Consider the following 14,037-nt stretch of genomic DNA (forward strand, 5'->3'; position numbering starts at 1 on the left):
AGCCGAGCTGCGAGTAATTTCAATTTCAATTTCGATGAGATACGATAGTTATGTATACCCCCCTAGTCCCTAGTCTAGTGCGAGGCCAGCCGTTGCGCCATGCCATGCCATCCTTAGCACTTATCCGTATCGCCCCCACATCAAACAAAGAAATGACACGACAAAAAAAGAAATGAGAGTCGCGCTAGTTCGACACTAGTTAGGATTATAGTGAACTTTCCTCGCTACGAGGACCATTCCCCTCAGATTAAGCCAGGTCCAGGTCAAGTCAAGTCAAGCCAGGTCATCGTTCCGCTCCACATCTGACGTGTCTGGTGCCTGACCTGACTCGGGCCTTTTCCTGAACACACATGCATACACACTACATACGCCTCGTACATACCCAGTAGGGTCCTCTTTAGTCCTCTGAGGTACTCCATTCCGTACTCGCACTCTGTATTGCATCTATCTATCCATCTAATCAAACTAACCGCCCCCCTCCCACTACAGCGCATTAAGAACCTGCTGCATAGCGAGGGTATTCGAATCCTCACGCCTGGAAACATAAGCCCTAACCTCCGTAACACTAAGTTTAACCTCCTGCCTCTGCCCAGCCGCTGACGACCCCGACGCCGAAGCCGACCCCGACCCTGCAGACACACCAGAACCAGACTGCGAACTCCCCGCAGCAGTCGCACCACCCCCACGAATCCTCTCACGAAGCGCCTCAACGCCAATGACAAATAAACTACCCACTTCCAGCAACACGTCCAGCGCGCCGCCGGGTCCTTTGATATCGGTATCTATGTCCCATGATCGGAGGAGGTCGGTGTATTGAGTCATATCTTTTGTGACCATTAGACCGCCGGGTCCGGAGACGGGGAACTTTTTGAAATGTTCCAGTAATAGGTCTCGTGTGCGCATGGCGATTTCTGTGAGGACTTGGCGGATGTTGGCGCCGCTTTTGGGGAGGGTTGTTTTGGCGATTGTGTGGAGGCGGGATAGGAATGTGCAGATTGAGGCGCAGGTCTGGATTGGATGTTAGTGGGGTGATGGGAGCAAACAGCGTAGTCAAACCCAAGTCAAACGTAGAGATGGGGAAATAGGGCAATTTGTGACGACTTGGCTGACTGCTGCGAGACTGATCACTTCACGTACCGGCGTTTGTAGCATCTCCAACCACGACGCATTATCGGTGTCTCGCGGACGGAAGTCATTCTTCTTCTGGCCCGAGAGTAAACGGGTCACCCAAGCTAGGGTCCCGTCAATCATCTTCTGCTGGATAGTATTAATTTTCTCCTCAATACGAGACGTCGTCTGACTCGTGCGCTTCTCCATATCCCGCCTTGTGGTGATACTAGCAGCAGCCAATGGAAGCAGTACTGCATTCGCACACATCACCATCAATGTAGTGATACTAATAGTCGTTCTCACAGACGGAAGATACGCAAAGTCGGGCTCATTCTTGCCAGATTCTTGCGAAGTTGCTGCATCCAAGGCTGCATCGAGGCAAACATCAATGTACCCATCGCCCATCGTGACTAACAGCACGTTCAGCATAGCCGAGACATCTTTGTGGGTATCTGTGTTGACGCTCAGTTCCAGTCCACGACCCACAGCCTCAGCCAGCCACTTCAGCATTCGTTTGACGTCGCTGAGATTCGGCTGTCCGTCTTCCTCGGTGAGTTTGATCTCCGTTAATCGGACTGTCTCGGGGACCTCGCCTATCTTTGCGACGTGTAGGAGCATTCGTCGCTGGATCGGGGAGACCTCGGGGGAATCGAGTCGAGAGATGAATGCATCGCGTGCGGTGGAGAGAAGCTCGGTACCGGGTCGAGAGAGCGAAGCCATGAATGTGGTGGCGGCCTTCTTGCGACGAGCTTGGTAGGTGGTAAATTTGAACAAGACCGCGTTGAACAGTTCCTCCAACGTCCGTCGTTCGCGTTCGATATAAGATGATCCAACGAAGTAAGGAACGAACAGCTCTTCCAGCTGCTGATCCAAGAGAAGCGCACTTTGAGACGAAATAGCCTCAGGATGCTCAGTCAATCCATGTGCTTTGAGATCGTCAATCAAAGCACTGATATACCCCCGAGAACTCTGCAAACACCGTAGAAACGCCAACGAGGACACCCCGCTAGCCTTCTCCAGCACCATCTCCAAGCGCTGCTGAATCGACTGCTGAAACACCCGCTGAAGGAACTTGCCCAACACCTGCTCGTAGTAAGGGAATGCACGACGGATAATCGCCGACTCTTCCTGAACAACCACTTTAACCTCATCAAGAAGAGACTGTAAACTCGGCTCAACCCCTGGCAATTCAGCATCGGGATCGGCCACGCGCTCCCAGGAATCCTCATCACCACCAACCTCCTCCAACTCGTTCCGGCTGCGATCAATAAAGAACTGATGCTGATTCACAAACAGAGCAATAACACTAGCCCCGCCATTAAAATCCTGCAAAACAGTAGCACAATCCTTCATCCCATCGAAATTGGCCTTGCGATAGAAATCATCAAACTGCTTCAAAAGGTCCTTTTCCAACGTTTCCGAGAATTTCTCAATCACTTCACGCGTATTGCGACGCGGCGGACTCTGACTCCCACTCCCATCACGACTAACATCTTCGGAAGAAGCATTTGAGCTGGGCCCATTGCTATTGCTGTTTTCGCGTCCATGTCCATTCGCAGTCCCACTCCCAATAAACTTCCCACTCGAATTCTCCCTCCAACTCGACGGATCCAACCGCTGGCTAATGCGCAACAATTGCCTCGCAATATGCGCACTGCGAACCTTCGCCTCAGCAGTCCCCGATCGTCTAAGATTCTCCAACAGTGAAATTTCACCCCGATTACTCACGCCCTCCCAACATTCCAGCAAGAAATGAGCATCCAATGCCCGACGGCGCTGGCGATCGAGTTCTTCAAGCTTTTTGCCCGTTTCCACGGCCATATTGCCTGTTCCTCCGCCGGATCCAGATCCAGGCCCTCCATTCCCATTCACAATCCCGGTCGCGCTGTCCAACCCGCTAGTGCCATTCAGAGATGTATCGAGTTGTTGGAAGGACTCGATTGTTTGGCGAAGTTTGCGGCCTAGCGTGGTTAGGTTCTGCGAGTGTTGAGCTTCTGCGCGGCGGACGGCGGCGGAGAGTTCATTTTCGCGGATCTCGAGGTCTCCGGAGAGGTCACCTAGTCGGCGCTGGGCGTGTTCGAAGGTGCGGATGAGAGGTTTTGGATCGAAGGGTTGGTTGGGGGTGGAGGTGGAGGTGGAGGTGGAATTGGATGTGGTAGGGGCTGCGATGGTTGAGCGGCGGTTGGAGATGGCTGTGTCGGAGAGGGCCTCGATGAATTCTTTTACGATGAAGTCGCGACTGGAGAAGTCGTCGAGGGTGAAGCTGGGGCCTTGGGGGAAGACGGAGCGGGGGGTGGATATTATGGATGCATTGTCGGATGTCATGATGCCCTCCAGGGCTCCCTGGGTGGTGGGAGAGGTAGATGTTGCGCAATTGTAGGAGTAGAGTAATTGCAGTAAGTGATTAGTGTAGGTGGTGGGGGTGCGCAGTGGTGGTGGTGATGGTGAGGGGTGTGGAGGAGTGAAGGTGAAGGTGAAGGTGGGAGAGTTGGAGAGCGGAAGGAATCCGGGGAAGCTGCGGACTGCGGCAGTACTAATCAGCGTACAAGTAACTATACAAGTATACTACTAGTAGCAGTCATGTTACTACTATACTATAGTATACTATAGTATATAGTATAGAAGAATAGTTTAATTTATGGAGATAGTATTCTATAAGATACACTTATACATAATAATCACCTCTTTACTACAATTCCGTTAGATTTGATATACCAAAGGAAGAATTATACCTTAAGCCACCGGTATTAGTAACCATTAGTATATCTACAGTGCTTAGCATAATAGTATATAGCAAGTATATAGCAGCGTAGTAGATATCTAAATTAAAGAATTCCAAGGTTACCTAGATATTAAATACTCTTACAGTCGTATAATACTAGTTACATAGCCACAGCCATAGTTACTTGGTACTGCCACTTGGCCTCAAGGCAGCATCATTATAGTATTAGTATTCTAGTCTACTATATTTATAATTATATTTATATTTAGCTATTAAGTAACCAAAAGTATTCTCTAAATATTCTACTTATTCTACTCTCTCAGAGTATAGCCCAGGTGTTACTACTACTACTCCTCCTACTACTACGACTGCATCACCACTTCCGCTTTCCACCTCACTCCACCACTTCTCCCCTCCTCACCACCCCGGGCACCACCACCACAATGCCCTCAACCTCGCGCAACACCATCCGCTCCCAAATAAGAAACAAAGGCGAATCACTCACCCCAGCCGACCGCGAAGCCCTTTTAAAACCCTACCTCCCGGACCCAGCAGACCTCACAACCCCCCGCTCAGCCCGTTCATCCCGCCGAAGCAAAAGCAAACAGCCACGCAAAACCCCTATCCGCACCTTCATCAAGTCGCAAGTCCACCGTCTCGCCTACGCCCTCACACACATCATCTTCGGCATCGTCGTCCGCCTCATCCAAGCCTATCATGCCGTCGTCGACCGAATTCTCGCAATCGTTTATCACCACCACCGCACGCCGGAATTGATTCGGAAGGATGTGCGCTCGCTGAAACGATTGCCGCAGCATTTGAGTGTTATTCTTACATTGAGAACTGAAGATGACGCCCTCGCTGTACTTATGGATGAAGTTGCTGAGCTTACAGCTTGGTGTACGTGCGCGGGGATTGCGCAGTTGAGCGTTTATGAGAAGAGTGGTAAGTGAAGTGCTGCCTACCTGGCCTAGCCTGGCCTGGCCAGAGATTTCGTCCAGAAAGAGCAAGAGCTGGACCATAGCTGACCACTCCCCCTCACTATAGGCGTCCTAAAATCCTGCATCCCAGCCCTCCACCAAATAATCTCCACAAAACTCGCCTCTTACCACGGCACATCGCAACAACCCTCCCTCCAGCTCTACGCACCACACCACGCCGTACACGGGTCTCCCAATCCCAGCACTACTGGCACCGGTACCGGCACCGACTCAATCGCCCTCCTCCTCCTCTCCTCAACAGACGGCCGCGAAACAATCGTCGACCTAACAAAAACCCTCGCAGAAATGTCTCAGAACGGAAAACTCTCGCCAGAGGATATAACCCCTGAACTCGTCGATGCGGAGATTACGGAAATCACGGCTCACCCGCTGCGAAATGGTGGCAGCACTCGCCCGACCAACGGTACCGGCACTGGCACTGGCGCAGGTGCAGGTGCTGGCGCTGACGATCTACTCAAACCCGAACCAGATCTTTTACTAGTTTTCGGCCCCTTCCTCAAATTGGATGGGTATCCGCCTTGGCAGTTACGGTTGACGGAGATGTATTGTACTGGTGATCGGAGTCATGGGTCGACGGGGGATGGGGAGGCGGTTGAGTATCAGGGGTTTATGAGGGGGGTTGTGGCATTATGCTGGGGCTCAGATGAGGTTCGGGAGGTAGTAGTTTCATCCGAAAGGGGTGGAGAAGGGAAGAGAAGAGAAAAGTGGTGAGGAATAGATCTACCTTGGGTTAGGTGGTAGTGGGTGGTGATGGTGATGGGGATGGTCATTGCATGGGCTTTACGTTATACCCTGTGGTCTGGTTGTGACCGCGTTGAATTAATTCTAACCGTATTATATCTTGTTGTGTTATATCATATCATACTAGTATTTTATGAGGATTGTATTAATATTATCTTGTTCTACTACAATGTTCTACTCCAGGACAAATGGTATTTTACAGTTACTAGTGGCAGATCACAGGCGGTGTTTATATGGACACTCCCGAGGTCATTATCAATATACTACCAGTACATGATTGTATAAGTACTACTGGTATAATAATGAATGTCAGCGACTCGGAGGGAGATATACAACTTGGAGTTCTTAAGTTTACCTCCCACGGTGTACTAGTAGTAGTATAAGGGTATGCAAAGAAAAATGTAAATATACTAGCATAATAAAGGTGACCGCCTTTCGCAGGGACGCGGATTCATTAGCCTCAACCTCGGAACCATGGTCGTAACTCATCCATGACATAGACCTGATGTCACTTCATCCTGTAGACTCCTCGCTGGTGTATATGTGTTCTTCTGTGCATAACGCCTTGATAAGTGCTTTCAAATACATTATTCGCACAGGGTAATTACAGCCAATCAATCTAGCGATGGTGATAGACTTCAGTCTACTTTTCTGGCTTCTCAGAGAATATGTGAATCCCACATCCCTCCTACCTTCTTTGAAATACTACTAGTAGTAGTTCATTACTGACTACCACTACCCTCTAGTTGGACGACACAGACCTAGCTAGCCTGGCCCTCACTTGCCGTGAATGGAACTACATAGCCACCCCTTCCTTATATCATACAGTCCAATTCCACAACCCTGGTCGCATTGCGGCAAATGATCTTCTCCAGGTGAAATTAGAAATATTTGGAGACCCGCGATTCACTCAACTTAAGCATACTAAGCGGGTACTGATCACGGGTTCCTGGTATGATAGCTACCACGCGATTGACTCGAATTTGGGCACTGAGAGCATCCTTTCACCTGCTGCAAGAATGCTCAATACTATTATTGTGTCATGCGTCCTTCGAATGCCGCAATTACGGGAATTTATGTTCGTGTTCACATACTGCTTGTGGTTACACATTTCTATCGTGTGATGACACCGCTGACTGCATCCAACACTGGCAGTTGGGACCTGACCGTATCCACCACTCAAAATCTCGTCACGGCGGTCATGCTCACGCCAAGTCTGGAGATCCTACAGCTGCGAATGGGTACTGACAATACACCATCCCCATATTTCCATCCATCGTTAGAGTTTCGACCTCTAATTAATGTCAGAACTTTGAGTTTGATTGAGATTGATGATGAATCAGTTCTAAGGTCGTTAGGCCTCGCAATTTCGAATTCCACTAAATTGGAAGAATTGACCATATGGGCTGACACTGAAAGCGTGCTATGCTTTAGCGAAATATCCAGTAGCCGGGACGGGCAGCTCATTTCCGAATTGAGGTCTCTTGATCTGCGAGGATTCGTGGATTTGGGAACACCTCGTTGTCCGCTCTGGAGCTTGATTTCGCCTGTCAAGCTAAAATCGTTAACCTTACACGCTGGCTCTACTTTCGATGTTTCCGACTGTACAGAGTTCTGGGAGAAATCCGTCGAAGCCGGGTTGCGACCTAGACAGCTGTCTACGGACCTAGTGGCTCATGGCTTCGTGGAGTTCATTCACTCCTTTAGCGGCCTAGAGGTATTGAGCATTGCATCGCTATATACCCCATTTCCGCCTGAACTGCCGTCCCTTCTAGTTCAATCTTTGCGAGTGCAGCATTCGGCGACACTCAAAGTACTCTCAATTAACCCCCGAGGCTACATGGCAAATCACCTAGACAAGAATTTACTGAAAGAAATGACGACCTTCTTCACTGAAGTTGAGGAGTTTCGGTTCGGAATAGTCCAAATTGACACTGTGAATAACGCCATAGTCACCCTTCAGAGATACAGGTTCATTTGCTGATCATGCACTAGCAGCAAGCGATCCAGGCAGCATTGAAGTCTCCCCGAATCCGCTTGCTCCACATCAACACGCACATTCAAGCTCAAAAACAGATTGAATCTAGCCCAGAAGAATACGTACTCCAGTCTCTGCATGATGGCCTGGCAAAAAATCTCAAATACTTCATATTTGATGACGGCCCTCTATATAAAGTTCTACGCCATCCACTCCGAGTGATCAGAGAGAGCTTGCCGATCGGATATATTCACGATACTTTTCTGTTTCAAGAAAAAGCTTTTGGTTGGGTTCAAAGAACGTAATTGAGCCTAAACAAGGGAATCAGATTACATAAATACTGGCTTAGGAACCGGTATCGGTTTCCATTGGTCCCTTGTCCCCGGAATTTGATAGAGAAAGTTCGTATCGCTGCTTTGAAGATATACGGAATGTGTTAGTGACCCCCGGCAGTTAAGAGAGACAAGACAAGAGAACAGTGTTTGGTCGTATTTAGTTACCTGCCGCTTATGTCTCAAACGGACACACATTAGACCGTTGGGCCAGATAAGGCATGTCCGCGAACCCTTGAAAGGAGGAAATGTTGCTGAAGCCTGAGGGGCTCAAGCTCCAGGTGCTGTGTCATCCCACGGTTTGTATATAGTTATTTTATACCGATTCCTAATTCTTTAAATCTAGGTACTAGATTGGACAATATCATAGAGACACGCACGACAAACTTAATAAATAGTCTCTATGCGTAGGATTAAATCATAGCGAGCCTACTAGATAAATGGGTACGCCGCTGGTATATTTCCTGACAAATTTCTGATAGGCGCATACCACCCCCGATTATGTGCGCTGAAGTATATAGATTTATAGGGTCCATGAAGGTATTACCAACCCAGTATGGCTTGTTTGAAAGCAATATGGCTCCAGAATGGCAAGAAGAAAAGTCTCGGCATTTTTTACAAACACAAGGTTGGAAACCAAAACCTGTTTGGGGAAAGGTGAACAGTGAAGAACGCAACCAGCCCGGTCAACCAGCATTGACTCTCCTACACGGTGACGTCACAATACGACTCTACCGATTTTGATTTAATAACAACCATTAACCATCATTTTTTGAAACAGTGTTTTGTATTATTGCTACCATGCCAGCCTTTACAGGATCCTGCGTCTGTCGCAAGCTTGAATACAAACTGTCACTTGCGTCTCCTGAAGATGCGCGGACCTCGCTCTGCCACTGCCGAAACTGCAAAGTAAATCGAACTCCAGACCTGTACTCAAATTTGAATGCTGACAAGCAAACAGAAAGCATTCGGAACTAACTACGGACTAACTACCAAGGTCCCCAAGGACAGTTTTCAGTATACGAAGGGAACCCCGAAGCAGCATGCCGCTGATAATGGCTCTGGTGTGACGATCTACCGCGAATTCTGCGATACCTGTGGTAGTTTTATTCTGGAGTATGGGGTATGTGGTAATAGCACGGAGAAGCCGCATAGCATGTCGATCTAACAAGCTACTGGAATCTTTGATTCCTCACAGGAGATGGCCAAAGACAAGTTTAGATACATCGCGGCCGGTTCTTTCGATGATCCTGAAGCATTACCACCCAAGGGTGAGTTCTTCGGCAAGGCTCGAGCGAGCTGGATGCCAGAAATCCCCGGTATGTTCAAGACATGAAGCCAAGTGAAGTTATATGATTCTCATATGTGCAGGTATCTTTCATAAATGGGAAATTAAAGAGTAGACTATGAATACTTGATCATGGATCAAGGAGGCAGCATCGATTTATCTTGCTCTATGCCGTGGGCGGTTTCCCTCAATTATATCGTTTGTATATATAAAGAGGATAATTCCATTACTTGCAAAGAGATATACTGGTATCATCTGCCACAATGTGCAGGCTTAAAGACGTGAGGACTATTAACAATTTGCGCTGTAGTTCGTGCTGGCACAGCCGACGCTGGATTTGTTGTCGTAGAAAATTGCGTTCGTGCGTTATGTGGATGGGAGGTTATGGGAGGGATTTGTTGGATGTGGCAGAGAATGGGAAAAGAAAGGGTATTCAAAGCGGCGGGGTGTTCATTTACAGCTGAGCCCACTCTCATCTCTTCGAGGTTTACATGTGGCAACATAGCCGGGCTGTGGAGTAACTTGGTCGATCTGCTTTACTTCGCTAGCTGGGTTGCCGCAAGATGTATTTATAGTTTCATTTCTTTTAGCAAAATAGTGCTATAATAGAGCCAGCTTAACATTTTGAATCGAAAGATATTACTTTAATTTAGGTCCTTTCTTCGCTCATCCATGGATTCTGCTCTTCGGCGACCACCAGTAATTGTGCAAACCCACCAATACCTCAGTCCTCAATGTGAACACGTCTTTTGAAATAAACAAGAATATACTAGATTCTGCTTTTTGTGGGGTACTTTGAAGTGAAACTGAAAGGGCTATTGATCTATAAGTAAATAGCTGGAGAGTCAATGGCGAAATAGATCGTGGTTTTAGAATACGACGCAGCAGTCATGAGTAGCCAGGGCTCTCTCTAGTTACTATTCCCCAACTGGTACAGCTCATTCAAGAACGTCTCCGTCCATTTGACACTTAAAAATTCAGCTTGTTGCGTAATATGTCGGAAGGAATGGAGATTTACCTTGTATGAGTATTGACGAAGTCTCGCAATTCCTCATAGTTTGCCTTCCTCTCTTCATTCTCCATGGTAAGTGCCTTATACAGCATATGGGAAATAGTTCTCGTATCGGAGGGATTGATCAATAAGCTGCCTCCTTTCATAAAAGTTGCTGCTCCAGTGAATTCGGATAGTACTAGCACTCCGTGTCGCTTTTCCTGACATGAAACGTACTCCGATGCCACAAGATTCAACCCATCTCGATGCGAAGAAATTAGACATACGTCCGAGATAGAGTACAGTGCTATAAGCTCTTCAAAAGAGACTGAACGATGAATATAAAGCAACGGTGTCGAGTGTGGAGTTGCTAGTCTGTCAGTATACATGCCAACTAGCCAGTGATAGGAAAACGCATAAATGCATACCGTATTTTCCGATAATCTGGCCTGCAAGTTTGCTAATCTCATCTTTAAGATCCTTATACCTTGCAACGTCTTCACGGCTCGGAATAACAATTTGAACGAGGACGATCTTCTCGGCCCATTCTGGATGCTCATCAAGAAAGACCTGGAATCCAAGGAATTTCTCCGGCAGGCCTTTTGTATAGTCTAAGCGATCCACACCAATGATTATAGTCTTGCCTTTATATAAAGACTCAAGTTCCTGGGTCCTTGAGATAATAGCTTGGTCGTTGAGCGCATCAGAGAACTTTTGGGGGTCGATACCGACAAAATACTTATCAAGTCGGACGGTATGATTATCATATTGGACGGAATGCTCCATCACATCAGCACCACTGAAACCACAGCTCTGTTAGTAGAGATATAGCTTTGTAAGATAGGGTTGAAACGTACATAAGTGTCTTGCATGCACCGATAAAATTTTTCATATACTCGTCTGTATGGAACCCAATGATGTCGCTCCCAAGAACACCACGAAGTAGGTCTCCCTGTACGGGAAGCCCTCGCCAGAAATCATCCACCGGAAACGGTGTGTGGAGGAAGAACCCGATCGGACAACATTTATTCTGGGACTTAAGGCGTTCTCGTAACATCGATGGTAACAGAAGTAAGTGATAATCATGAATCCATATCAGATCACCATCTTTTGCTTCTTCACTGATCCTATCAGCAAACACTTCGTTCACTTGCTGATAAGCAGTCCAGGCCTCAAAGTTCATATGAGCCCCGGATTGATAATGAAGTATAGGCCAAAGAATTTCATCTAGGCGATCTCGATATAAGTAACTGAAAAAGGTCTCACTTCTTTTTCTCACGTACTGGAGAACCCATTGTAGTGGTTTTGAGCCATTTCATCGCTAAGGTAAACCGCAGCGGCGTTTTCCTTTGCTAAAACGGCATAGACCTCTTCTCTCTCCGTTTCACCAATTTCTATCCCTGGCCATCCTAGCCATAGGTAGTTGGCTACACTCAAGCCCCGCAGCGCAGTCACCAAGCCGCCACTGGATGGTGTCACTCTATAGTTGCCGTCATACTTGTCAATAGAGAGTGGTAGACGGTTTGATGCAATGATAACTCTTTGCTTGCTGGAAGGTTTATCATCTGTCATAGTGTTGCGCATTTCTGTTGCTCAAATGACGCTTGTGGGTAATTGACTCGGTCGAAACGCTACGAGGGCGTTCCGAGTTGCAGTCTTATAGAGCAGATTTTACCATTGAATGAGAGGTTTCTCATGGATTCTCTTAACAAGTATAATCCGAGTTTACCACCACGTAGAAGGGAACCGGTTTTCGACTAATTTTGGCATAGGTTGGTCAAGAGCCAATTCAAGATCATCAACCAGGCGGGGGCTTGCCAAGGAATGTGGCGCTACGATTCCCATCGACCTCATAATTACCTCAACATCAGGAAACATAGCGACGTATTTAACTGTATTACATGACAAGTGTGATAAATTGACCAATGTTACAGCGATGTCATCTGATATAGATCTCTTCAAATGTAGAAATGCCCTATTTAGCAATGCAATACACATTTTCTCTTCGCTCAACATGCGCCAGCAATATATTTTCGATAATATACCTTGCAAGTTTTTCAGGTCTTCCCCTTTAGGATCAAATTTTGCTTAGAGTACTTAAGACCTGAAAATACCCAACCCCGAAGCCTGTTTTTATCTGATTAACACAGACCGGCATTGAGAGATAATTCTTGTCTGTGTCGGCCAGAGATGGGTAATCTGAGTGAACATGTCGCTTTCTCATATGCTTTTGTATTCGGTTTGGTTTCAGACCTTAAATCATATCCGTATGAACTGCTCTTTGTACAGATAATTCTATAATTTCTGAGATGAGTTCCTCAAACGACATCCCGTTTACCTTAGCCGACGCTGGTAATGGTGAATGCTCTGGGAGAAGGCCAGCAATAGGATTAACCTACAAAACCGTGAAAATATAAGTTTCTTGCGTTTGGCAAATGGGGGTAATATATTGAACCTACTTCTAGCACGTTTGGGCTTGACCCTGGCTTGTCGGAATCGAACCGAATGTCAACACGCCCACAATCACGACAATTGAGGAGTTTCCAAGTATCCAACGCTGTCTGACATGCGGCTTTGATTTGAGGTTCAGCCATGTCGTGCGAATCCTTATACATCAACATTTTATCGGCTTGGCTGGATTTGCTAAGTCTGCATGCAAAGTTCGGTGGCGGATCTGAGTTATAACCATTCTCGGTGCTGTGATTTGGGGTCGTTTGCCATAGGTGTTCTCTGATGCCGATTACCCGACTTTGCGCGCCCGTTCCCATTATGCTCACTGTAAACTCCCGGCCCGACAAAAACGATTCCACGAGGATATCTTGACCCGGGAATTGGTAGCTCAATTCCTGTAATGCCGGTCTCAGTTCTGTCGGACCATTAACTTTGTTGTAATTATCGATTCCTTTAGAGGATCCCTCTGTGGCAGGCTTAATAAATAGAGGGTAAGGTGGTGATACTGTATAAAGGTCAGAGAGGTCTGCCAACCCGTCTGTCATAGGAATCACGGCAAAAGGCGCATTAGGGATGTTGTGACGATCCAAGACAACCTGGCGCCTTTGAAATTAGTATACTGAATCTTAAGTGCAGACATTTTCCTAGGGTACCTTAGTGATTGCTTTGTTCTGACATAACGTAATCGTCGCAGCATCGCTGAATGTGAACGGAATTCGATAGGCCTCCAGCAGTGCCGGAACCTGCGATTCTCTCGCTGGCCCATAGAAGCCTTGCGCCATATTAAATACTAAATCCCAATTCTTATACGTCCCTGTTGCGAGTAGCTGGACTAGAGATTGGATACCAGGTACTAGAGTGACTGAGTGGCCTAGACACTGGAGTGCAGTTGAGACAGCCTTTATTTCCCCGTCATGCGTGAGAGCCGCGCACTGTCCTTCTGAAAACCCGTACTCAAGATATGTCGACTTTTGCTCCGATACCAGAGCTATATTGAGACCATGAATCTGTGCATCGCCCATGATGCGACTGGAGATAGTTGATAATGTAAGACGGATGGCAGAGAAGACAGGACAATCAGTTCTATAAAGAATTTGCATATCATTGTTGAAGGGAGTTCAGAGAAGGAAATTGATGAGAGTAGTCAAAATCACGTCATGCTATCCCCAAAGGGCTATAGCTGCTACAATTGCGGAAGTTGTAATGTTCTTGTAAACGTCATGTCTTGATGTCCCTGCTTTTATGACTTACTGTAACACACACCCCAGACATTCTAGTTATGATGTCATCAAATTAATATGAAGAAATGTGTACTTGAGTGTTAGAAGAATATTACTTGTAAACAATGTTGGTCAAATAGCTAAATTGGTGATTTCTAATAAACCGGTTTATTCACCTAGCATGGTTTTTCCCCATTATCCAC

At 47.0% G+C, this 14,037-nt stretch overlaps 6 protein-coding genes across 6 annotated transcripts; 3 read left to right on the forward strand and 3 right to left on the reverse strand.

The window, feature by feature from the left end:
- Nucleotides 1-483: 483 nt before the first annotated feature.
- N7481_013472 (exocyst subunit SEC10) lies at nt 484-3,435 on the reverse strand (the record flags this gene model as incomplete). The annotated part of the gene is made up of 2 exons (XM_057272691.1): nt 484-1,008; nt 1,138-3,435. The coding sequence occupies 2 exons, from the start codon at nt 3,433-3,435 to the stop codon at nt 484-486; spliced, it is 2,823 nt and encodes a 940-aa protein (XP_057115323.1).
- An 840-nt stretch (nt 3,436-4,275) lies between these two features.
- On the forward strand, nt 4,276-5,544 carry N7481_013473 (ditrans,polycis-polyprenyl diphosphate synthase; the record flags this gene model as incomplete). Its single annotated transcript, XM_057272692.1, has 2 exons — nt 4,276-4,777; nt 4,880-5,544. 2 exons carry the CDS (start codon nt 4,276-4,278, stop codon nt 5,542-5,544), a joined length of 1,167 nt encoding a protein of 388 aa, XP_057115324.1.
- Nucleotides 5,545-6,616: 1,072 nt separating this feature from the next.
- Nucleotides 6,617-7,558, forward strand: N7481_013474 (uncharacterized protein; the record flags this gene model as incomplete). Its single annotated transcript, XM_057272693.1, has 1 exon — nt 6,617-7,558. One exon carries the CDS (start codon nt 6,617-6,619, stop codon nt 7,556-7,558), a length of 942 nt encoding a protein of 313 aa, XP_057115325.1.
- A 1,127-nt stretch (nt 7,559-8,685) lies between these two features.
- N7481_013475 (GFA family protein) lies at nt 8,686-9,220 on the forward strand (the record flags this gene model as incomplete). The annotated part of the gene is made up of 3 exons (XM_057272694.1): nt 8,686-8,793; nt 8,882-9,007; nt 9,083-9,220. 3 exons carry the CDS (start codon nt 8,686-8,688, stop codon nt 9,218-9,220), a joined length of 372 nt encoding a protein of 123 aa, XP_057115326.1.
- An 862-nt stretch (nt 9,221-10,082) lies between these two features.
- On the reverse strand, nt 10,083-11,747 carry N7481_013476 (trehalose-6-phosphate synthase; the record flags this gene model as incomplete). The annotated part of the gene is made up of 5 exons (XM_057272695.1): nt 10,083-10,140; nt 10,191-10,557; nt 10,592-10,962; nt 11,021-11,390; nt 11,447-11,747. The coding sequence occupies 5 exons, from the start codon at nt 11,745-11,747 to the stop codon at nt 10,083-10,085; spliced, it is 1,467 nt and encodes a 488-aa protein (XP_057115327.1).
- Nucleotides 11,748-12,417: 670 nt separating this feature from the next.
- Nucleotides 12,418-13,636, reverse strand: N7481_013477 (D-alanine--D-alanine ligase family protein; the record flags this gene model as incomplete). Its single annotated transcript, XM_057272696.1, has 3 exons — nt 12,418-12,558; nt 12,623-13,210; nt 13,268-13,636. 3 exons carry the CDS (start codon nt 13,634-13,636, stop codon nt 12,418-12,420), a joined length of 1,098 nt encoding a protein of 365 aa, XP_057115328.1.
- Between the last annotated feature and the right edge of the window lie 401 nt (nt 13,637-14,037).

The sequence above is a fragment of the Penicillium waksmanii genome (genome assembly GCF_028829765.1).
Source record: "Penicillium waksmanii strain IBT 27052 chromosome Unknown utg000011l:1.0-400869.0:1.0-401085.0, whole genome shotgun sequence".
Classification (NCBI taxonomy): domain Eukaryota; kingdom Fungi; phylum Ascomycota; class Eurotiomycetes; order Eurotiales; family Aspergillaceae; genus Penicillium; species Penicillium waksmanii.